This window comes from Dendrobates tinctorius, unplaced genomic scaffold, assembly GCF_039654945.1.
Source record: "Dendrobates tinctorius isolate UK_male_01 unplaced genomic scaffold, ASM3965494v1 ptg000081l, whole genome shotgun sequence".
Lineage (NCBI taxonomy): Eukaryota > Metazoa > Chordata > Amphibia > Anura > Dendrobatidae > Dendrobates > Dendrobates tinctorius.
The window spans coordinates 285,924-312,254 of NW_027361749.1; the positions used below are offsets into that span (position 1 = coordinate 285,924).

The 26,331-nt window shown below is 50.8% G+C and overlaps 1 protein-coding gene across 2 annotated transcripts in view; it reads right to left on the reverse strand.

Moving 5' to 3' along the window:
• KCTD1 (potassium channel tetramerization domain containing 1) overlaps positions 1-26,331 on the reverse strand; it is a 187,520-nt gene that overhangs the window by 68,230 nt on the left and 92,959 nt on the right. Inside the window, exon 1 of one of the 2 annotated variants that reach the window (XM_073583698.1) lies at positions 10-1,864. The exons of the other annotated variant lie outside the window; for it this stretch is intronic. Within the exon in view, the coding sequence (XP_073439799.1) occupies positions 10-1,752 (1,743 nt within the window). The 5' untranslated portion in view covers positions 1,753-1,864. Of the gene's footprint in view, positions 1-9; positions 1,865-26,331 lie in introns of those variants that run through there. 2 annotated transcript variants of the gene reach the window in all.

Here is a 26,331-nt window from a genome sequence, read left to right on the forward strand (position 1 = left end):
ATGTATTACCTGTACAGGGGTGAGCGCTGCCGGGGAGGTGACCGCAGGGGCGGCCGTCTGCACCAGGTGACCATTGGTTTCCGGACAGGGGGGCTGAGGGTCGCTCTTGACGGACACCAGCATGGCACCGTCTGGGGGCTCTGCGGGCCGCAGTCTCTTGGGGGAGGGCGGGCTGCACGTGCCTCCGGGTGGGTTGGCCTCATACAGCGGCCTCTTGGTGGGCAGTTCAGTCTTGAGGTCAGGCAGGCTGCCGGACTTGGGCAGGATGTAGGTGTTGGCTGCCAGCTGTGCTGCCCTGTGCCTGGCACCGTTCATACTGTCCATGAAGTAGGGGGGCCCCAGCTTGGTGCCGATGCCAGCTATGCTGTTGAGGGTGGCCACGGACACGGCCCCGATGCAGTGGTTGGTGTAGGTCTTGGACAGCTTGGCGGCCTTGGACAGCATCTGCATGCGGGTGCCCAGCAGGTTCTTGCCGATGGCCTTGTTCTCGTACCAGGTGATGTCGGCCTCGCTGCAGTGGTCCCGGGGTCGCTGGAAGAACGCTTTGCACAGAGGGTTGCGCTTGGCCAGGTACTTGACGAAGCTGGCATAGGGGCAGAACTCGGTGCCAGTCTCGTACATGCGGGGGAGGTTCTCCTCGTCGCCGTCCGTCGTGGCCGCTCCGCCGGGCGCTCCGCGCTTTTTGCCCCATGAGGAGGAGCGGGACTTGTGATAGGGCCCCAGCGCCTTGAAGTAGACGAAGCGCCGGCCGTCCTCGTCCATGGCCAGGCCGAACGAGTCCTCCTCCAGCTCCCGCTGGTTCTCCCGGCCCCGGGTGCAGAAGTACATGCAGGCCTCGAACCAGACCTTGTTGAGGAGCCCAAACGGCGTGGCCGCGCTGAAGACGCAGGACGTGTAGAGCTTGCGCAGGTCCGCCCGGGTGATCGCCTGCTTCTGCACCACGGGGCCGGCACCCTGCTCCTCCAGCTTGCGGATGACCGCGGCCAGGGTGAGGTTGGCGCTCCGCAGCTCGGGGTCCTTGGTGAGGTCCAGGGTGCGGCAGTAGGGCGGCTCGTTCAGGTAGCGGTTCAGGGACGAGCGGATGCTGATGAGGGAAGACTTGCTGTACAGCTGGCCGCTCTTGGACCGCGCTTCGGCGTAGAAGGAGCGCAGCACCCGGCACAGCGCCTCCTTGTCCATGCTCTCAAAGTCCGGGCTCTGCGCCTTCTCGCTCAGGTACTCCCGGAAGATGCGCACGGCGTAGCGGGTGGCCAGCCGGGTGTTCTCGCTGAGCCGGGCCCGCTCTGGGCGCTCGGAGGATGGGGAGCCCGCACAGCCGGCGCCGTCCACTCCGCCCCCGGGGGCCCCGAGCTGCAGCAGCAGAGGCTCCACATCCTCCACCACCATCCCGGGACGCAGGCCGGGCGGCAGCAGCGGGTGCTGAGCGGACAGATGCGGGACCATGCCCGCCGTGCCCCGGTACGGGCTCTCCAGCAGCGCCGCGTCCTCCCACTCCAGCTGGATCTCCTCATCATCCTCATCTTCATCGTCCTCCAGATCCTCGTCCTCCAGCAGCAGCAGCTCGTCCTCCTCATCCTCCCCGGTGATCTGCACCTCCCGGATCTCATCCTCATCCTCCTCTTCTTCTTCTTCGTCCTCCTCACCCGCGCTGCCCGGCTGTATGCGGTGCTGAGCCGCCCGGGGCTGGGCGTGCAGGGGGTCGCTGTCTGCGGTGCCGGGGTTGCAGTCGCCGCTGCCAGGCATCCTCGCCATATTGCTCTTTATTCCCCGCTGCCTGCTGTGTATAGGAGGCTGTGCCGCCTCTCTTTGCCAGTCCCCGGGCGCATGCGCTATATTGGACCGCGGCTGCCTGGGTGTAATGACCTTCACAGACCGGGGGGAGGGGACGGGGCGGGCGGCGCTGGGGACAGCCTGTGCCCGGGGAGGAGGAGGAGGGCGCTGCACCGCGGCTGCTTGTTGTTATTATGGCTGCACGTGTAGTGATGCTGCTGAGATACAGTCGGTTGCCCTGTACAGCTGCGGTGCCATCCTGCCCTGTACAACTGCGGCACCACACTGTCACCCAGTCCTCCACAGCCGCGATGCCACACTGCCACCCCTGCCTTCTACAACAGGGACACCACACTGCCACCCCTGCCCTCTACAACAGGGACACCACACTGCCACCCCTGCCTCTACAACAGGGACACCACACTGCCACACCTGCCCTCTACAACTGGGGCACCACACTGCCACCCTTGCCTTCTACAGTTGCAGTGCCACCCCGCTCTATACAGCTGTGGTGCCACACTGCCACCCCTGCCTTCTACAGCTGTGGTGCCACACCTGCCTTCTACAACAGGGACACCACACTACCACCCCTGCCCTCTACAGCTGTGGTGCCACACCTGCCCTGTACAACTGCGGCACCACACTGTCACCCAGTCCTCCACAGCCACGATGCCACACTGCCACCCCTGCCCTCTACAACAGGGACACCGCACTGCCACCCCTGCCCTCTACAACAGGGACACCACACTGCCACCCCTGCCCTCTACAGCTGCGGTGCCACGCCTGCCCTCTACAACAGGGACACCACACTGCCACACCTGCCCTCTACAACTGGGGCACGACACTGCCACCATTGCCTTCTACAGTTGCGGTGCCACCCCCGCTCTATACAGCTGTGGTGCCACACTGCCACCCCTGCCTTCTACAACAGGGACACCACACTACCACCCCTGCCCTCTACAGCTGTGGTGCCACACCTGCCCTGTACAACTGCGGCACCACACTGTCACCCAGTCCTCCACAGCCGCGATGCCACACTGCCACCCCTGCCTTCTACAACAGGGACACCGCACTGCCACCCCTGCCCTCTACAACAGGGACACCACACTGCCACCCCTGCCCTCTACAGCTGCGGTGCCACGCCTGCCCTCTACAACAGGGACACCACACTGCCACACCTGCCCTCTACAACTGGGGCACGACACTGCCACCATTGCCTTCTACAGTTGCGGTGCCACCCCCGCTCTATACAGCTGTGGTGCCACACTGCCACCCCTGCCTTCTACAACAGGGACACCACACTACCACCCCTGCCCTCTACAGCTGCGGTGCCACGCCTGCCCTCTACAACAGGGACACCACACTGCCACCCTTGCCTTCTACAGTTGTAGTGCCACCCCCGCTCTATACAGCTGCGATGCCACACTGCCACCCTTGTCTTACAGCAGCGGTGCCATTTTGCCCTGTATAAATGTGGCACCACACTGTCACCCTGTCCTCCACAGCTGCGATGCCACACTGCCACCCTTGTCTTCTTACAGTTGCGGTGCCACCCTACCCTCTACAGCTGCGGTGCCACTGCTACCTTGTCCTCTTACAGCTGCGGTGCCATACTGCCACCCCGCCCTCTACAGCTACGGTGCTACTGCCACCCTGCCTTCTACAGCTGTGGTGCCACCCTGCCACCAACTGTGGCACCACCTTGCCACCCTTGCCTTCTACAGTTGCAGTGCCACCCCCGCTCTATACAGCTGTGGTGCCACACTGCCACCCCTGCCTTCTACAACAGGGACACCACACTGCCACCCCTGCCCTCTACAGCTGCGGTGCCACGCCTGCCCTCTACAACAGGGACACCACACTGCCACACCTGCCCTCTACAACTGGGGCACCACACTGCCACCCTTGCCTTCTACAGTTGCAGTGCCACCCCCGCTCTATACAGCTGTGGTGCCACACTGCCACCCCTGCCTTCTACAACAGGGACACCACACTACCACCCCTGCCCTCTACAGCTGTGGTGCCACACCTGCCCTCTACAACAGGGACACCGCACTGCCACCCCTGCCCTCTACAGCTGTGGTGCCACACCTGCCCTCTACAACAGGGACACCACACTGCCACCCCTGCCCTCTACAGCTGTGGTGCCACACCTGCCCTCTACAACTGGGGCACCACACTGCCACCATTGCCTTCTACAGTTGCGGTGCCACCCCCGCTCTATACAGCTGTGGTGCCACACTGCCACCCCTGCCTTCTACAACAGGGACACCACACTGCCACCCCTGCCCTCTACAGCTGCGGTGCCACGCCTGCCCTCTACAACAGGGACACCACACTGCCACACCTGCCCTCTACAACTGGGGCACCACACTGCCACCCTTGCCTTCTACAGTTGCAGTGCCACCCCCGCTCTATACAGCTGTGGTGCCACACTGCCACCCCTGCCTTCTACAACAGGGACACCACACTGCCACCCCTGCCCTCTACAGCTGTGGTGCCACACCTGCCCTCTACAACAGGGACACCGCACTGCCACCCCTGCCCTCTACAGCTGTGGTGCCACACCTGCCCTCTACAACTGGGGCACGACACTGCCACCATTGCCTTCTACAGTTGCGGTGCCACCCCTGCTCTATACAGCTGTGGTGCCACACTGCCACCCCTGCCTTCTACAACAGGGACACCACACTGCCACCCCTGCCCTCTACAGCTGCGGTGCCACGCCTGCCCTCTACAACAGGGACACCACACTGCCACACCTGCCCTCTACAACTGTGGCACCACACTGCCACCCTTGCCTTCTACAGTTGCAATGCCACCCCCGCTCTATACAGCTGTGGTGCCACACTGCCACCCCTGCCTTCTACAACAGGGACACCACGCTGCCACCCCTGCCCTCTACAGCTGCGGTGCCACGCCTGCCCTCTACAACAGGGACACCACACTGCCACACCTGCCCTCTACAACTGGGGCACCACACTGCCACCCTTGCCTTCTACAGTTGCAGTGCCACCCCCGCTCTATACAGCTGTGGTGCCACACTGCCACCCTTGCCTTCTACAACAGGGACACCACACTGCCACCCCTGCCCTCTACAGCTGTGGTGCCACACCTGCCCTCTACAACAGGGGCACCACACTGCCACCCTTGCCTTCTACAGTTGCAGTGCCACCCACGCTCTATACAGCTGTGGTGCCACACTGCCACCCCTGCCTTCTACAACAGGGACACCACACTGCCACCCCTGCCCTCTACAGCTGTGGTGCCACACCTGCCCTCTACAACTGGGGCACGACACTGCCACCCTTGCCTTCTACAGTTGCGGTGCCACCCCCGCTCTATACAGCTGTGGTGCCACACTGCCACCCCTGCCTTCTACAACAGGGACACCACATTGCCACCCCTGCCCTCTACAGCTGCGGTGCCACGCCTGCCCTCTACAACAGGGACACCACACTGCCACACCTGCCCTGTACAACTGGGGCACCACACTGCCACCCTTGCCTTCTACAGTTGCAGTGCCACCCCCGCTCTATACAGCTGTGGTGCCACACTGCCACCCCTGCCTTCTACAACAGGGACACCACACTGCCACCCCTGCCCTCTACAGCTGTGGTGCCACACCTGCCCTCTACAACAGGGACACCACACTGCCACCCCTGCCCTCTACAGCTGTGGTGCCACACCTGCCCTCTACAACTGGGGCACGACACTGCCACCCTTGCCTTCTACAGTTGCGGTGCCACCCCCGCTCTATACAGCTGTGGTGCCACACTGCCACCCCTGCCTTCCACAACAGGGACACCACACTGCCACCCCTGCCCTCTACAGCTGCGGTGAAACACCTGCCCTCTACAACAGGGACACCACACTGCCACACCTGCCCTCTACAACTGGGGCACCACACTGCCACCCTTGCCTTCTACAGTTACAGTGCCACCCCCGCTCTATACAGCTGTGGTGCCACACTGCCACCCCTGCCTTCTACAACAGGGACACCACACTGCCACCCCTGCCCTCTACAGCTGTGGTGCCACACCTGCCCTCTACAACAGGGACACCACACTGCCACCCCTGCCCTCTACAGCTGTGGTGCCACACCTGCCCTCTACAACTGGGGCACGACACTGCCACCCTTGCCTTCTACAGTTGCGGTGCCACCCCCTCTCTATACAGCTGTGGTGCCACACTGCCATCCTTGCCCTCTACAGCTGTGGTGCTTCCCTGCCCTGTACAGCTGCGGTGCCACTTCCATCCTGCCCTCTACAGCTGTGGTGTCACACTGCCAACCCTGCTCTTTACAGCTGCGGTGCCACACCTGCCCTCTACAACTGGGGCACCACACTGCCACCCTTGCCTTCTACAGTTGCGGTGCCACCCCCGCTCTATACAGCTGTGGTGCCACACTTCCATCCTTGCCCTCTACAGCTGTGGTGCTTCCCTGCCCTGTACAGCTGCGGTGCCACTTCCACCCTGCCCTCTACAGCTGTGGTGTCACACTGCCAACCCTGCTCTCTACAGCTGCTGTGCCACTCCTTCCCTCTGCAGTTGCGGTGCCACTTTGACCCTGCCCTCTACAGCTGTGGTGACACTGCCTCCCTGCCCTACTGCTGTGATGTGTGATGCCACACTGCCACTCTTGCCCTCTACAGTTGTGGTGCCACACTGCCGTCCTTGCCCTATACAGTTGCGGTGCCATACTGCCACTCCTGCCCTCTACAGCTGTGGTGTCATACTGCCAACCCTGCTGTCTACAGCTGCGGTGCCACCCCTGCTCTCTACAGCTGCGGTGCCACACTGCCACCCTTGCTCTCTACAGCTGCTGTGCCATTCCTGCCCTCTGCAGTTGCTGTGCCACACTGCCACCCCTGCTCTATACAGCTGCAGTGCCACACTGCCACTCCTACCTTCTACAGCTGTGGTGCCACACTTCGATCCCTGCCCTCTACAGCTGTGATGCCACACTTGCACCCCTGCCCTCTACAGCTGGTGCCACACTTGCACCCCAGCCCTCTACAGCTGCGTTGACACACTGCCACCCTTCCCCTCTAAAGTTGCAGTGCCACCCTGCCACTCATCCTCTTCAGCTGCTGTGCCACTCTGCTACTCCTGCCCTCTACAGCTGAGATGCCATAGTGCCACCCCTGCCCTCTAAAGCTGTGGTACCACCCCGGCCCTTTACAACTGCAATGCCACTGTCTCCCCTGCCCTCTACAGCTGCGGTGCCACACTGCCCTCTACAGCTGCGTTTCCACACTGCCATCCCTGCCCTCTACTGCTGCGGTGCTACACTGCCCTCTACAGCTGCGGTGCCACACTGCCACTCCTGCTCTATACAGCTGCAGTGCCACACTGCCACCCGTGCCCTCTACAGCTGCGGTGCCACACTGCCCTCTACAGCTGCGTTTCCACACTGCCATCCCTGCCCTCTACTGCTGCGGTGCTACACTGCCCTCTACAGCTGCGGTGCCACACTGCCACTCCTGCTCTATACAGCTGCGGTGCCACACTGTCACCCGTGCCCTCTACATTATGCTGCGGTCATACTATTCTGTGAGCAGAAAAATATAAAGTTATGTCTGTGCACCCATTGTTTTATCATGTTTTCTATATTTTATGTTAAACAGTAAAACTTTAAAGATGCTATGTATATATTTATATATCATATGAAGACACTTAGGCCGGGGTCACACTTGTGAGAAACTCGCACGAGTCTCGTGTCTCAATACCCGGCACTGCCGTCAGGCACTCGGGATCGTAGTGTGCGGCTGCCGGGTATTGAGACGCGAGACTCATGCGAGTTTCTTGCAAGTGTGACCCCGGCCTTAGGGTATGTGCACACGCTGCGGATTCTGCTGCGGATTTTTCCGTGCGGATTTGCAGGTAATCCGCAGGTGAAATGACTTGTGCTTTACCTACGGATTTGCCTGCGTTTTCCCCCTGCGTTTTGACACCTGTACAATGGAGCAGGTGTCAAAACGCAGTGGAATCCGCAGAAAGAATTGACATGGATTTGAACCCGCAGCAAAGCCGCACGGAAAAATCCGCAGCATGTGCACTGCGTTTTTGAAAATAGACTTGCATGGAAATGGAAACGCAGCAGAATCTGCTGTGGATCTGCAGGGCCAGATCCGCTGCGGACCCACAGCAGAATCCGCAGCGTGTGCACATACCCTTAGTCTTCGTCTAGCGATTTTTCAATTTTTCACATCATAAGTAACAACTTCTACCATCTAAAACATGTGTGTTCATGTAAGTGCTATACTAGAAGCGCATCATCACTTTTAGCTGCCATGACCGTGGTAATCACCAGTTTACAGAATAACGGGCACATTTACGTGATGATAAGATGCAAACATGGCGGCAGCGTGCGTGACAAATCACGTCATGTAACTGCGCTCCAAAGGATCATTCAAAGAAATGCTACTGATTCTTCATAATAAATCTCGGAGCACGTACATGTTCACACTCGGCGTTTTCCTGCATTCAAAACCTGCTCTCTTAGCAGGAAAAATGCATTCAAAACGATTTTGCAGCATTTTCTAGGTGCTAATTACATGTGTTTTTGTCCACAGTACAAGCTTAAATGTTAGCTTTATTCACCAATATAAGCAGCAAATAACAATAGAAAACAGAAAAATCTGCTGTGTTTTTTGCCCTATGAAATTGCTTTCTAAGGGCTCATGCTCACTTGCGATGAAATCGGACGAATTCAATCCAATAAAAAAGCGGATTGAATTTGCACCAATGTTAATCTGTGATGGTGTCCAGCGGCGTTTTTTTTTGCCAGCTCGGATCGGATCAAGATCGGGCTGGAAAAAAAATCACAGCATGCAGCGACTGTAATCGCAAAACGGATTGCTTCCCCCAATAGTAGTCAATGGGTGCGATAAAAAAATTTTTTACGCACCGACGTCCTTTGAAAAGCCAACAATTCATATGCAGCCACACAGTAAAATCACGCTGACTGGTTAGAATAGAAAAGATAGAATACATGTATACACATAGAATAGGTATATATATATATATATATATATATATATGTTAGTGACCCATCTGAACCTGACCTCACCTCCTTACTGACCAAAATTCCACAATGTCTGTCTGCTATTTCAGCCTTTTTTTCTGCTCGCTTTCTCAAACTGAACATGGAAAAAACAGAATTCATCATCTTTCCCCCATCTCACTCTACCCCTCCACCAGACCTATCCATCAATGTCAAGGGCTGTTCGCTTTCCCCATTCCTGCACGCTCGGTGCCTTGGGGTGATCCTCGACTCTGCCCTCTCTTTCAAACCACATATCCAAGCCCTCGCCGCCTCAAACGCAAAAATATTTCTCGGATCCGCGCATTCCTCGACCATGAAACCACAAAAACACTAGTGCACACCCTTATCTCCCGTCTCGACTACTGCAACCTCCTACTCTCTGGCCTCCACTCCAGCACTCTGGCACCACTCCAGTCTACACTCTGCTGCCCGACTAATCCACCTGTCCCCCCGCTATTCCCCAGCCTCCCCCCTATGCCAGGCCCTTCACTGGCTTCCTATTGCCCAGAGGCTCCAGTTCAAAACCATAACATACAAAGCCATCCACAACCTGTCTCCTCCATACATCTGTGACATGGTCTCCCAGTACCTACCCACACACAACCTTCAATCCTCTCAAGATCTCCTTCTCTACTCCCCCTCAACTCTTCTTCCCACAACTGCATACAAGCCTTCTCCCATACTCTGGAACTCTCTGCTGCAACACATCAGACTCTCACCAACAACAGTAACCCTCAAGAAGAACCTGAAGACCTACCTGTTCCGACAAGCCTACAGCCTGCAATGATCCTCAGTCTACTGAACCACCGCACAACCAGCTGTTAGGCATCGGATTTCTGTTACTGCTCAGCGAGAATCCCGAGCCTTACTTCCAGCGGTCTCCCATTCCTCTCCAGCCACAGAGGAGGTTGTTCAGCAAACTCGTCAGTCCAGGCACTCTGCCCAGACCAGCTCCGTGGGTTTGCTTGCTGCTGCCACCTCTGGCGCAGCTATGACAATACATGCTGCTCAGTAGCGAGATTCTCCAGGGACTAAGTCCTCATGTCGGGCCACTGAGCATGCCCGTGGAGTGATCTCCCATTGGAGATCGAAGGTCACGTGCTCAGGTCCTGCTCCTGTTCGGATTGGCCCATCCGAGAAGCCAGGAAGGTCCCGGACGCTCGCGGCTATAAAAGGTTCGCATGGCCGCTCGGCCATGCGCTAGGATAAGACTGTATTTACAGACTATGTGGAGTGAGTGATGTATGCACGCATGAATGTCTCTGATGAATGACTCATTAAGAAACCCCTACCCTCGGTACGCATGTGTTGTACAGCATAGCCTGCTAGCGTCCAGGCTTAGGCGTAGGTAGGACAGAGGTTGAGTCAGGCATCAGTCCTCACCAGGGACTCGGCACACCTCAGTGCACGTGCCCCATAGCCAGTGTCTATAGCGGCATTCGCGTCAGCAACGCCTCGCGTTCAGTGGGCCTAGAAGGACTCTAACCCCGTGTCCTTGGGGTAGAGTTCTGTGGCCGTACACTGTGCGCTCTTGTGGCCGGGCTCTGTGAGCTTAACAGGCTCCGGCATCTACGTTCAGCGGTTGTGCGGCTCTGTGCATTAACAGAGTTCGCCCCTGTTCACATTGGGTGACGTAACCCACGTGTGACTGGTTTCACACCGCTTAATTCTTCCGCCATTACTTAGAAGCAGCGTACCACCTCTGCACGGTGGACCCCGGGCTGCGAACGCACCTACTAATATTTTATAATTTGGTGCGTTCCTGGGCTATATCATCTCCGCCCAGGTGTTGGCCATGGATCCTGCCAAACTACAGGCGGTGATGGATTGGCAGGAGCCCCATTCTCTCAAAGCGGTGCAGCGCTTTATGGGGTTCATAAATTACTATCGCCAATTCATCCCCCATTTCTCAACTTTGGTAGCGCCCTCGGTAGCACTCACCAAGAAGGGTGCAAACCCCAAACTGTGGTCAGAAACTGTCTCCAAGGCCTTCGCCGCTATTAAATCCCACTTCGCTAGCGCTCCCATTCTACATCGCTCCGATGTAGATAAGCCCTTCATTCTGGAGGTGGATGCCTCTTCCGTCGGTGCTGGAGCGGTCCTGCTCCAGAAGGACTCACAAGGTCGGAAGCACCCATGCTTCTTCTCTAAGACCTTCACACCGGCGGAGAGGAATTATTCCATCGGGGACAGGGAGTTGCTAGCAATGAAGCTGGCCTTCTCAGATTGGAGACACCTCATGGAGGGGGCTCGCCATCTTTTCCAGGTGTTCACTGACCATAAAAATTTGGTCTATCTACAGACTGCCCAGCGGCTGAATTCTCGCCAGACCAGATGGTCCTTGTTCTTCTCCAGATTCCATTTCACCCTGCATTTTCTCTCCGGGGAGAAGAACGTCCGGGCCGACGCTCTTTCTCGCTCCGTGGTGTCATCAGAGGAGGAGGAGCCTCGGCTGATAGTTCCATCGGCGAGTCTGAGGACCGTGGCTCCGGTTGCTCTCGAATCGGTACCTCCGGGCAAGACTTTTGTCCCTGCCCATCTGCGACCGGAGGTCCTCTCGGGCTCATTCGTCCAGGGTGGGGGGACATTTTTGGACCAAACGAACCTCCGATCTCCTGGCGAGGACGTACTGGTGGCCGCATATGGCTCGTGACGTCAGGGACTATATACAGGCATGCGTCTCTTGCGCCCAGAATTGGTCCTCTCGGCAGCGGCCCGCTGGGTTACTCTATCCCCTGCCGGTTGCGGACAGGCTGTGGGAGATGGTCAGTATGGCCTTTGTGGTGGGTCTGCCCAAGTCCAGTGGCAGCACCGTCATTTGGGTGGTCACCGATCATTTCTCCAAGATGGTACATCTGGTACCACTTTCTCGGCTACCTTCAGCACGGGGCCTGGCAACGTTGTTTATTAAACATGTTTTCCGCCTACACGGCCTGCCGGATAAGATTGTCAGCGACCGGGGTCCTCAGTTTGCGTCTCGGTTCTGGAGAGAGCTCTGTTCTCTGCTCAGCATTGAGCTAAATCTCTCCTCGGCCTATCATCCCGAGACGAATGGGTTGGTTGAGAGAGCCAACAGACCCTGGTGACATACCTGCGACATTTTGTCTCGGCCAGGCAGGATGATTGGGTATCTTTGCTGCCGTGGGCGGAGTTCGCCTTGAACAATGCTGTGGCCGACTCCACTGGTCAGACCCCATTCCTCCTAAATTACAGTCCGCATTCGGGCGTCCCCATGCCCGTGTCGTCCACCGACTCTAGGGTGGCAGACTGGGCGGTGGAGGCACGTGAAATTTGGGATCGCACGCAGGATGCTATCCAGGCCTCCAAGGAGAATGAGGTCCTCTGCTGATACTCGCCGGCGCCCTGCTCTGACCTTCGCCCCTGGCGACTTACTGTGGCTCTCCGCTCGAAACATCAGGCTGCGGGCAGAATCCGCTAAGTTCGCACCGTGCTATATTGGCCCTTTCAAGGTCCTCGAGCAGATTAACCCTGTGGTCTACCGTCTGGCCCTTCCACCACACTTGGCTATCTCGGACACGTTTCATGTGTCTCTCCTTAAGCCGGTTCACATGTCCCGGTTTTCTGAGCCATCTGCCAGGAAATCAGACATGTCGTCTGACGAGTTTGAGGTCAATGCCATCGTGGGATGCAAGGTGATGCGGGGCAAAAAGTTTTACTTGGTGGATTGGAAGGGTCATGGTCCTGAGGCTCGGACCTGGGAGCCGGTGGAGAACATCCACGCTTCTCTTCTCATTGCGGGGTTTGAGCGCAGCGAGGCTCAGAGGGGAGGGGGGGTAATGTTAGGCGTCACATTTCTGTCAATGCACAGCGAGAATCCCGAGCCTTACTTCCAGCAGTCTCCCTTTCCTCTCCAGCCGTAGAGGAGGTTGCTCAGCAAACTCGTCGGTCCAGGTGCTCTGCCCAGACCAGCTCTGTGGGTTTGCTTGCTGCTGCCACCTCTGGCGCAGCTATGACAATACATGCTGCTCAGCAGCGAGATTCTCCAGGGACTAAGTCCTCATGTCGGGCCACTGAGCATGCCCGTGGAGTGATCTCCCATTGGAGATCGAAGGTCACGTGCTCAGGTCCTGCTCCTGTTCGGATTGGCCCATCCGAGAAGCCAGGAAGGTACGGGACGCTCGCGGCTATAAAAGGTTCGCATGGCCGCTCGGCCATGCACTAGGATAAGACTGTATTTACAGACTATGTGGAGTGAGTGATGTATGCACGCATGAATGTCTCTGGTGAATGACTCATTAAGAAACCCCTACCCTTGGTACGCATGTGTTGTGCAGCCTAGCCTGCTAGCGCCCAGGCTTAGGCATAGGTAGGACAGAGGTTGAGTCAGGCATCAGTCCTCACCAAGGACGCGGCACACCTCAGTGCACGTGCTCCATAGCCAGCGTCTATAGCGGCGTTCGCGGCAGTGACGCCGCGCGTTCAGTGGGCCTAGAAGGACTCTAACCCCGTGTCCTTGGGGTAGAGTTCTGTTTCCGTACACTGTGCGCTCTTGTGGCCGGGCTCTGTGAGCTTAACAGGCTCCGGCATCTACGTTCAGCGGTTGTGCGGTTCTGTGCATTAACAGAGTTCGCCCCTGTTCACATTGGGTGACGTAACACATGTGTGACTGGTTTCACACCGCTTAATTCTTCCGCGTTACTTAGCAGCAGCGTACCACCTCTGCACGATGGATCCCGGGCTGCGAACGCACCTACTAATATTTTATAATTTGGTGCGTTCCGCCAGCCCTAACACCAGCTCTACCCTCTCCTAGTGTATCCTCACCCATCCCTGTTAGACTGTGAGCCCTTGCGGGCAGGGTCCTCTCCTGTACTTGTGTGTCCCTTGTCTTACACGTTAATTGTACTTGTCTATATTTCCCCTTTTCACACGTAAAGCGCCATGGAATAAACGGTGCTATATAAATTTATAATAATAATAAAAATAATAATATATATCTTTATATTTGATAGAGATACAGATAGTGGAATAGCCGATAGTTCAATTGTCAGTTTCTGTAAAATAATTGCAAAGCCGACAGGATATGAGATATGGTTTACGTACAGTAAAACATTGCATATCCATTAGATTTATACATGTCCCTAACTAGTAATGTTAGTAGTCTATGAATGTAAAAATTTGTAGCTGTAGGTGTTACATTAAAGAATTAAATCACGGAAAAAACTTGTGTGGGCTCCTGTGCAATTTTCTTCGCCAGAGAGGGAAAGCCAGTGACTGAGGGCAGATATCAATAGCCTAGAGAGGGACCATGGTTACTGGGCCCCCCTGGCTAAAAACATCTGCCCCCAGCCACCCCAGAAAAGGCGCACCTGTAAGATGCACCTATTCCAGCACTTAGCTTCTCTCTTCCCATCGCCCTGTAGCGGGTGGCATATGGGGTAATAAGGGGTTAATGTCACCTTGCTATTGTAAGGTGACATTAAGCCTGGTTAAAAATGGAGAAGTGTCAATAAGACACCTATTCATTATTAATCCAATAGTATGAAAGGGTTAAAAAAAACAGACATTAAGAATAAAGTATTTTAATAAAATAATTAAACACACTGGTTTCTCATCTTTATTAAACTCCCAATCCAATCAAAGCCATCATTCTCCTGTAAAAAATCAAAAAGCAACAATATCCCATACCTATCCACCGTACAGTCAAGTCCCACGCTGCAATCCATCTCAAGGGGTTAAATAGTTTACAACTGGGAGCGGTGCTAATGTGACCGCCCCGGCTGTAAAACACGGAGGAATGAATGAGAAGCTGCGCAGCCTCTCCCATGGTGAACTCTGCAGTGTGGGAAAGTGACAGTTCATTTTCCCACACTGACGAGTTTATCGCAGGTTAGGCTGGGAGGCTGTGCTGACATCACTGATGCTGCGCAACCTCCCAGCCTGACCTGCAATGAACTCGGCAGCGTGAGAAAATGAACAGTCACTTTTGTTACGGATCTGCAGCACAGGACTAGGGAAGAAGGGGGAAAACTGACCCTGCACTACGACTAGGCTCATACCCTACGATGGAGTGGTCGACCCATTCCTTGCAAATAGATCCACCGACGAACCTATGTAAATCTCAAGCGAAGACCTATGGATAGATATTTCAGGGATTCCCTTCCCCCTATCTATAGGTCTTCGCTTGAGATTAACCTAGGATCGTCGGTCAGATCAGTAAGGGGTTTTGCAAGAACAGAAAAATTCTTTATGAATTTCCTATAATAATTCGCAAACTTCAAGAATCTCTGAATCGACTTCAAGCATTCAGGTCTAGGCCACTCCAATACCGCCTGAACCTTCACCGGGTCCATCTCAAACCCATCACTGGAAACAAAGTTCCCCAAAAAACTGATTTTCTGTTCCGCAAACTCGCATTTCTCCAGTTTAGCAAAGAGTGTGTTTTCTCTCAGAATCTGCAGAACCTCGCGGACTCTCTGCCAATGCGACTCCAGATCGGGTGAGTAGATCAAAATTTCATCCAGATAAACAATGACACTCCTACCGGTCAACGGCCTCAGAATGTCGTTAATGAAATTTTGAAAGAACGCTGGGGCATTTGTAAGGACGAAAGGCATTACCAGACACTCAAAATGACCTTCCGGGGTATTAAAGGCCGTCTTTCATTCATCGCCTTCTTTTACCTGCAGCAAATTATATGCCCCACGGAGATCAATCTTAGAGAAGCACTTGGCTCCAACTAATTGATTAAACAAATCCGGAATTAGCGGCAAGGGGTAAGGATTGTGCACAGTGATCTTATTAATCTCTCTGAAATCCAGGCACGGCCTAAGACCCCCATCTTTTTTTTTTTTTTTTTATAAAAAAGAATCCCACGGCCACAGGGGACTTAGAGGGTCTTATATCACCTGCAGCAAGACTATTCTGCAGGTATTCCTTTAAAAGGGGCTTTACACATAGCGATATCGCTAGCAATATCGCTAAAGCGTCACCGATTTTGTGACGCAGCAGCGATATTGCTAGCGATATCGCTATGTGTGATACCTCTGACCGGCTCCCCCGCTGGCTATCGCTGATCGCGCAAGATCGTCCACGTCCATTTCTCGTCGGCCGCTTCCTGCTGGCGCCAACGAGCGACGCGTGGACACGGGCGGAGGAGTCTTGATCACCGCGTCTGAAAGGTAAGTAACGACCGCTGCTGCGTCGCTGTGAGATCTGCCTGTTTGGGAGCTCACTAGCGACCATTTAGCGATGCACCAGCGATCCTTACCGGGTCGTATCGTTGTCGGGATCGCTGGTGCATCGCTAAATGTAAAGGGGGCTTAAGGCCTCCCTCTTGAGAATCGTCAGATTAAATAAACGACTCTTAGGGAGAGTAGCACCTGGGACGAATTCAATAGCGCAATCGTAATCTCTATGAGGCGGTAGAGCTTGTGACTCTACTTCTGAAAATACTTTCCAGTATTCCTAAATGGCTTCAGGTAGCTCAGTTTTCACCACAGCAGCAATATGCACATCACATCATTTCTCATAACACCCCTGACCCCAGGATCTTATCGTACTTGCCGATCAGTCCAGTACAGGATTGTGCATCTTTAACCAGGGTAACCCCAGGATAACTGGAAAAGGCAAAGTTTATCAAGTACAAACAAATCTAAAGATTTCTGTTGTTCCATATTCACAGTGAGTGGAAACCCGGTGACCTTTCGAGAAACGCACCCATGCTCTAGAGGAGTGTTATCAATCACCACTACAGGAAAAGGGGATGATAAAGGTACAGAATCAATCTTAGGCTGGTTTCACATTAGCGCTTTTTAAGCGCACGCACGGCCGGGGGTAGCTCCGCCCCCGAGCCGGCTCTCTGCCCGGCGTGCCCGCCCCTTGCTTGTAGCGCCGCCTCCTAGCGCACAGCGGCGCCTGCGATCGGCGCACCCTATCTTTAGCATAGGGTGCGCAGGCCGTGCGCTAGTTGCGCTTTGACCTGCGCTGCGCACTTTTGACGGTGCGCCGTGCGCGCCAAAATCCGAGAAGTTGGATTTAACGACATAATAATCCCCACACAGTAATTCAGCCCCTGAAGACCTGGGTGTAAGCCGAAAATAAAGCAAACATTAATTTTTAAATCAAATAAATTCCGGTTGTTTACCACAAAAACATTCAGGCAAATCCACCTTAGGTTCCTCAGGGCGGATTCCAGGGCAATTACTCACGTGCTGTTGTAAGCTGGCAACTTCTAATGTTAACCCTTGCAGGCGTTGAGCAAGATCGTGAACGCTGTTCATATTGCAAAATCCGGGAGGGGTTTTTTTTCATATACTTTCTCGGGCTGGACAAACTGTTACGGATATGCAGCAAAGGACTAGGGAAGAAGGGGGAAAACTGACCCTGCACTACGGCTAGGCTGATACCCTATGATGGAGTGGGCGACCCATTCCTTGCAAATAGACCAACCGACGATCCTAGGTTAATCTCAAGCGAAGACCTATAGATAGGGGGAAGGGGTCCCTGAAAGATCTAAGGACTGGGTACGGAAACGGGTAACCTAATAGAGAACAAAGAGAAGGCTGCAGAAACAAACTGAAAACAGAAACTAAGACTAGCAGAACCAGAGGTCCCTCTATTGAACTAATTAAACACACAGAAGGCAAAGCAAAGCTCCAAGCCAGAATTCAAGTGGATTAACACTGTTGTCCAGCAAGGACTGGGAGACAGGTGCAGGCTAATAAAGGGTGATACAATCACCTGACCCAAGACAAACCCAGCACCAGAGGAAAAAGACCAGCAGCCAGAACACTACAAGAAAATGGCGGATAGTCACAAACTAAAGAGATTCTAACAACTTTCCCACGCTAATGAGTTCATGTCCAGTCAGGCGGGGAAGCTACTTCATTCATTCCTCGTGGTTTACAGCCGGGGCGGTTGCATTAGCACCGCTCTCAGTTGTAAATTATTTAACCCCTTGAGATGGATTGCAGCATGGGACATGACTGTACGGCGGATAGGTATAATAATAATATAATAATCTTTATTTTTATATAGCGCTAACATATTCCACAGCGCTTTACAGTTTGCACACATTATCATCACTGTCCCCGATGGGGCTCACAATCTAAATTCCCTATCAGTATGTCTTTGGAACCCGGAGGAAACACACGCAAACATGGGAGAACATACAAACTCCTTGCAGATGTTTTCCTTGGTGAGATTTGAACCCAGGACTCCAGCACTGCAAGGCTGCAGTGCTATCCACTGAGCCACCATGCTGCCCAATGTTTTGGTATATTGTTGCTTTTTAATTTTTGATTTTTTTACAGGAGAACGATGGCTTAAATTTGATTGGGAGTTTAATAAAGATGGGAAACCAGTGTGTTTAATTATTTGATTAAAATACTTTATTCTTAATGTGTTTTTTTAACCCTTTCAAACTATTGAATTAATGGATAGGTGTCTTATTGACACCTCTCCATTATTAACCAGGCTTAATGTCACCTTACAATAGCAAGGTGACATTAATCCCTTATTACCCCATATGCCACCTGCTACAGGGCAATGGGAAGAGAGAGGCTAAGTGCCAGAATTGGCGCATCTTAGGCTAGTTTCACACTTGCGCATTTTTGCGCAGTGTATCGAGCGCACATGAAATGCATGTCAAAGCGCATGCAAATGCTTGTAAACACTGCTTTTTTTGTAGCATTATTGTGCGCATTACGACAAAAAATCGCAGCGTTTTTATGCGATTGTAAGCGTTTATCATGCGTTTGCATTTTTTATGCGCAATGGTGTCACTTCACAGGAGGAAAATCCTTGAAAAATTCTTGCAACACACTCCACCAATGGGACAGCAGTGGGCGTGTCTCATGGAAATTCTTTATATAGACCCTGTTTACAGCGGAATTCTTCACATTTGCTTGCATTTGCCTTGATAAACATGGATCTGCGCTGGAAGAGTTTTTACTTTGACTTGGATCTGGACATGAGGATGGCTCAGGCTTATGCAGTTGCTTGCCATGAACAGAGGGAGAGAGAGAGGCAGCGAAGACGGCAGCGGCGGCGTTTGTGGATACATCCCATTATTGAACTCCGGGAGAGCCGTGGAGCGTACCACACCCTCTACAGTGAGCTACAAGCAAACCCGGAGAAATTTAAGGATTATACCCGGATGTCCCAAAAAACCTTTAACTATTTGCTTGGTCGGGTCAAAGAAGTCATCCGGAGACAGGACACGCAGCTCCGGCGTGCGATTACTCCCGAGGAACGGCTCTTGGTCACATTACAGTGTGTAGTTTTGCAAAACCAATGCCTGCCTAATTTTCTTTGTTGTGACATGTACTCTTCCAAATCTGGCAGAATTATAGTTCTGTCATGTAGTTAACAAAAGACTGCGGTAATTTTTTTATGGCATGTATTGAACAAAAGGCTGCAGATATATATATATTTTTTTATTGAATTTTAGGTTTGTACAAAAATCCCTATACACAAATATTAATTTTTTTTTTCTTTCTGTCACAGATTCCTGGCTACTGGAGAGACCCTCTCTTCACTGCACTTCCAGTACCGTATTGGAATCTCCACGTTGTCTGGAATTGTAGAGGATACCTGCCGGGCTTTGTGGAACGTTCTTTGTCCAGAATTCATGCCCCTGCCCACCGCAGAAAAGTGGTTGGAAATCGCCGAAAGATTCTGGACTGTCTGCAATTTCCCTAACTGTTTGGGAGCGGTGGACGGGAAACACATCCGGATTATCAAGCCCAAAAGAAAAGGCTCTGAGTACTACAACTATAAAAAGTACTTTTCTACTGTACTCATGGCCATTGCGGATGCAGACTGTATGTTTATTGCTGTGGACATTGGGGCATTTGGCCGTGGGAATGACTCCCAGGCTTTTAAGAACTCGGACATGGGCAGGAGGTTGTATGGCAACCACTTCAATTTCCCCATGCCACGGCCTCTTCCCAACACCGAAGATCCGCCTCAGCCCTTTGTAATGGTTGGTGATGAAGCATTCCAGATGTGCCAAAACCTGCTCAAGCCCTACTCCAGCCGGGACTTGGACCACAACAAAAGAATTTTTAATTACAGGCTGACCAGGGCCAGAAGAACAGTAGAGTGTGCATTTGGTATACTTGTATCTAGATGGCGCATTCTTGGCACAGCCATTAATCTGAAACTGGAAACAGTGGATGAGGTGGTGAAGGCCTGTGTCGTTCTACATAATTTTGTAATTGCTAGAGAGCACCCGAACTTAGATCTTGATGATGTTGCTCCTAACCCATTGCCTGAATTTACTCAGCACCCTCTCAGGTCATCCGTTGAAGTTGCAAATGAGGGACCAATTTGCGGCCTACTTCAACTCAGATGTAGGATGGGTGGAATGGCAAGAGCAATTGTTGTAAAAAAATTGTCTTGTTGGTATGTTAATAAAAAACACTGTTTTGATACCTGTACTGAGTGCATTCTGTTTTTACACTCCCAATGCTATTAGCAAGTAGCCGGGTGTATCAGTGAATTTATGATGCTGTGTTTTGTGCATCATGAATTCACTAATACTCTTGAGTAGGTAACTATACATACACACACAAGTTGTATTACCTTTATAATCTCTACAGTCTGTGTTCAATTAACAGCGACCGTGGAGATAATACAACTAATATTTGTGTCACATGGGGCGATTTTACAAATAGTGATTTTTGGATTCACTGGCATACTTCACTTTTTATGACACCGAAAAATGTGACTATAAATATGATTTGTAGGATCAGCACTGTGGCTTGGATCTTGAAAGCTCACTGGTAAAATACTCAGGCCTGGTGTCATGCTGAAGTGACGAATACTTCACAAAATTTATCACAAATGGGTAGGAGAATGCACATTAACCCCTTCCTGACATCCGACGTACTATCCTGTCCATGGGACCCGGGCCCCTATGCCCATGGATGGGATAGTATGTCTACCGCGATCAGCGGCGCCCACGTGGTGAGCGCCGCTGATCGCGGCCGGGTGTCAGCTGATTATCACAGCTGACACCCGGCACAATGTGTCAGGGGCGGTCACGGACTGCCCCCGACACGTTAACCCCTTGCACACCGCGATCAAACATGATCGCGGTGTACCGGGGGTTAAAGGGAAGCATCAGCAGGGAGGGGGCTCCCTTCGTGCTTCCGAGCCCCCCACGGCAGCGCAATGTGCAGCGCTGCTGCGGGGGGATCCTTTCCTGCAGGCCCCCGAATCCAAGATGGCGACGGGGGCCTGCAGGAAGCTGGCTTCCTCAGTGCCTGCAAAGCACAGGCATGAGGAAGCCTTCTGCACTGCCTGTGACAGATCGCTGATCTGTCACAGTGATCTGTGATGTGACAGATCAGCGATCTGTCACAGGACAGTGATGTCCCACCTGGGACTATTTAATAAAGTTAAAAAAAAATAAAAAAAAGTGTTAAAATAATTTAAAAAAAATCGCCAAATAAATTAGAAAAAAAAAAAAATATTCCCCCAAATAAATCCATTTTTTGGAAATAAAAAAAAAAAAAACAATAAAAGTACACATATTAGATATCGCCGCGTCCGTAACGACCCGCCCTATAAAACTGTCCCATTAGTTAACCCCTTTAGCGAACCCCTTGAAAATAATAAAAAACTAAGCAAAAAATAATGATTTATTATCATACCGCCAAACAAAAAGTGTAATAACGCGCGATCAAAAAGACGCATATAAATATCCATGGTACCACTGAAAACATCATCTTGACCCGCAAAAAATGAGCCGCCACACAGCATCATCAGCGAAAAAATAAAAAAGCTATAGCTCGCAGAATAAAGCGATGCAAAAATAATTATTTTTTATATAAAATAGTTTTCATTGCATAAAACCGACAAAACATAAAAAAAGACATAAATGAGGTATTGCTGTAACCGTACTGACCCAAAGAATAAAACCGCTTTATCAATTTTACCGCACGCGGAACGATGTAAACGCACCCCCCCAAAAGAAATTCATGAAACGCTGGTTTTTGTTCATTCTGCGTCCCAAAAATCGGAATAAAAAGCGATCAAAAAAGTCACATGCCCGAAAATGGTACCAATAAAAACGTCAACTCGTCCTGCAAAAAATAAGACCTCACATGACTCGGTGGGTCAAAATATGGAAAAATTATAGCTCTCAATATGTGGTGATGCAAAAACTATTTTTACAATAAAAAGCGTCTTTTAGCGTGCGACAGCTGCCAAATATAAAAACCGCCATAAATAGTAAATCAAACCCCCCGTTATCACCCCCTTAGTTAGGGAAAAATAATAAAATAAAAAAAATGTATTTATTTCCATTTTTCCATTAGGGTTAGGGCTAGGGTTAGGTTAGGGTTAGGGCTGAGATTAGGGTTAGGGGTGTGTTGGGGTTCGGGTTGGAGTTAGAATTGGGGGTTTCCACTGTTTGGCCACATCAGGGGCTCTCCAAATGCAACATGGCGTCTGATCTCAATTCCAGCCAATTCTGAGTTGAAAAAGTCAAATGGTGCTCCTTCCCTTCCAAGCTCTGCCATGCGCTCAAACAATGTTTTACCCCCACATGTAGGGTATCAGCCTACTCAGGACAAATTGCAAAACAATTTTTGGGGTCCAATTTCTCCTGTTACCCTTAAGAAAATAAAAAATTGGGGGCAAAAATATCATTTTTGTGGAAAAAAATGATTTTTTTATTTTCACGTCCGAGCGTTATAAACTTCTGTGAAGCACTTGGGGGTTCAAAGTGCTCACCACACATCTAGATAAGTTCCGTGGGGGGTCTAGTGTCCAAAATGGGGTCACTTGTGGGGAGTTTCAATAGTTTAGGTACATCAGGGGCTCTCCAAACGCACATGACACCCGCAGACCATTCCATCAAAGTCTGCATTCCAAAACGTCACTGCTTCCCTTCCGAGCCCCGACGTGTGTCCACACAGTAGTTTTCTCCCACATATGGGGTGTCAGCGTACTCAAGACAAATTGGACAACAACTTTTGGGGTCCAATTTCGCCTGTTACCCTTGGGAAAATGAAAAAATTGGGGACTAATTGATCATGTTTGTGGAAAAAATACGATTTTTTTATTTTCATGCCCAGGCATTATAAACTTCTGTGAAGCCCTTGGGGGTTCAAAGTGCTCACCACACATCTAGATAAGTTCCTTAGGGGGTCTCGTTTCCAAAATGGGATCATTTGTGGGGGGATTTCCACTGTTTAGGTACATTAGGGGCTCTCCAAAGGCAACATGACACCCGCAGGACATTCCCTCTAAGTCTGCATTCCAAAACGTCACTACTTCCCTTCCGAGCCCCGACGTGTGTCCATACAGTAGTTTTCTCCCACATATGGGGTGTCAGCGTACTCAGGACAAATTGGACAACAACTTTTGGGGTTCAATTTCTCCTGTTACCCTTGGGAAAATAAAAAAATTGGGGACTAATTGATCATGTTTGTGGAAAAAATACGATTTTTTTATTTTCATGCCCTGGCATTATAAACTTCTGTGAAGCCCTTGGGGGTTCAAAGTGCTCATCTCACATCTAGATAAGTTCCTTAGGGGGTCTAGTTTTCAAAATGGGGTCATTTGTGGGGGGTTTCCACTGTTTAGGTACATTAGGGGCTCTCCAAAGGCAACATGACACCCGCAGACCATTTCATCAAAGTCTGCATTCCAAAACGTCACTACTTCCCTTCCGAGCCCCGACGTGTGCCCATACAGTAGTTTTCTCCCAAATATGGGGTATCAGCATACTCAGGACAAATTGGACAACAACTTTTGGGGTCCAATTTCTCCTGGTACCCTTGGGAAAATAAAAAAATGGTGACTAAAAGATCATGTTTGTGGAAAAAATACGAATTTTTTATTTTCACGCCCGGGCGTTATAAACCTCTGTGAAGCACTGGGCGGTTCAAAGTGCTCACCACACATCTAGATAAGTTCCTTGGGGGGTCTAGTTTACAAAATGGTGTCATTTGTGGGGGGTTTCCACTGTTTAGGTACATCAGGGGTTTTCCAATCGCGACATGGTGTCCGATCTCAATTCCAGCCAAAAACGTCAAATGGCGCTGCTTCCCTACCGAGCTCTGCCATGCGCCCAAATAGTGGTTTACTCCCACATGTGGGGTATCAGTGTACTCAGGACAAATTGCACAATAACTTTTAGGGTCCTGTTACCCTTGGGAAAATAAAAATTGGGGTGAAAAGATCATTTTTGTGGAAAAAATATGATTTTTTAATTGTACCACTGTACGTTCTAAACTTCTGTAAAGCCCTTGTGAGTTCAAAGTTCTCACCACATATCTAGATAAGTTCCTTGGGGGGTCTAGTTTCCAAAATGGGGTCACTTGTAGGGGGTTTCCACTGTTTAGGTACATCAGGGACTCTCCAAACGTGACATGGCGTCCGATCTGAATTCCAGCCAATTTTGAATTGAAAAAGTCAAACGGCGCTCCTTCCATTCTGAGCTCTGCCATGCGCCGAAATAGTCGTTCCCCCCCACATATCAGGTATCAGCGTACTCAGGACAAATTGCACAATAACTTTTGCAGTCCAATTTCTCCTGTTACCCTTGGTAAAAATAAAAAAAATTGAACCTGAAGTATTTTTTTTGTGAAAAAAAGTTAATGTTCATTTTTTTTTAAGTATTCAAAAAATTCCTGTGACGCACCTAAAGGGTTAATAACCTTCTTGAATTTGGTTTTGAGCACCTTAAGGGGTGCAGTTTTTAGAATGGTGTCACTTTTGGGTATTTTCTATCATATAGACCCCTCAAAGTGGCTTCAAATGTGATGTGGTCCTAAAAATAAAATGTTGTAAAAATGAGAAATCGCTGGTCAACTTTTAACCATTATAACTTCCTAACAAAAAAAAATTTTGGTTCCAAAATTGTGCTGATGTAAAGTAAACATGTGGGAAATGTTAGTTATCAAGTTTTTTGTGTGCCGTATCTCTGTGATTTAAGGGCATAAAAATTCAAAGTTGGAAAATTGCGAAATTTTCAAAATTTTCACCAAATTTCAGTTTTTCTCACAAATAAACGCAAGTTATTTGAATGAAATTTTACCACTAACATGAAGTACAATATGTCACGAGAAAACCATGTCAGAATCACCGGGATCCATGGAAGCGTTCCAGAGTTATGACCTCATAAAGGTACAGTGGTCAGAATTGTAAAAATTGACCCGGTCATGAATGTGCAAACCACCCTTGGGGGTGAAGGGGTTAAACCGCAGCATCACTACACTGTTCTTCAAATATATGGAGAGTAAAGCAACGCTGCAGGTTCAAACTCGTGTATTCACCTGCCCAGGTGTGATAGTGATGATACAAGGTTAGGGTTTTTGTGAAGTATTTATAACATTTATTTTCACCATCATTAATCAGTTTCTTCAACACACACGTAATAGAGTATGTGGTTAATTACAAGGTATATCTTCAGTTTCTTGCCTTATCTCTAATAGTTAAATGATGATGGTACAAAATAGGCAAGGTAACAATAGATATGCCTTGCACTCAACACCATCCTCTATGCCAGGGTTTCCAAAATCTAGTCCTAAATGTCCACCAACAGATCGTTTTAAATATTTAATTTTTTTTTTCCTCAGGTGATGCAGTTATCACCAGAGTAATGGAATTACTTAAAACATGATTTGTTTGTTGGCCTTGAAGACTGGAGTTGGGGAACCCTGCTCAATTCAGTCTGTGCAATACAACAGATATCTCCATTACTGATGTTTTTTCATGTGTCAGTCTAGAACTAAATTGTTGTAAAAATAAAAAAAAAACAATCTACATAACTTGTCTTTTCCACAGCAGTCTCTACGATCTTGGAGTATTGCACAGACTGGATCCAGCAGGGTTTCCCAACTCCAGTCCTCAAGGTCCACCAACAGTTCATGTTGTAAGGAAATCCATATCTCCGTTAATAACTGCTTCACAAGAGCAAAAAAAAAAAATGGAATTCCATACAACATGATCTGTTGGTCGCCCTTGAGGACTGGATTTGGGGAACCCTGCTGGATCCAGTCTGTGCAATATTGCAAGAATGTAGAGAATGCTGTGGAAAAGACAAGTCATATAGATTGGTTGTTTTGACAACACATATCTCCAAGACTGACACAAGAAACGTCTCAGTAATGGAGATATCTGGTGGCAAAAACGCTAAGTGTACGGCGCCGTGTGTGTACGGCGCAGTGTGTGTAGTTGGTGATTGACACAGTAACCAATCCAAATATTTTGAAAGCAGAATTGCACATTTTTACGAAAAAAAAAAAAAAAGATTTTATTACGAATGACGTTTGGGGGAAGATTGGGATACTTTGGGGGTGTGGAGAGACGAGGAATGGCTGGAGGTTGAGGAAGGGGTTCTAGGAGAAGGGGCGACGAAAGTACTGGGGGAAGGGAGCTCTGGAATGGACATGGAGGCAGGTTGAGACACATTAGGAGGAGAGGGTGGATGGACAAACAAAGTTTTTTTTTCTTTTCTTTGGCGCAGGAGTATCCTGCCTGGACCGACTTCCACCGTGTGACCGCCATACTTTGCTTGACCGCTTGGA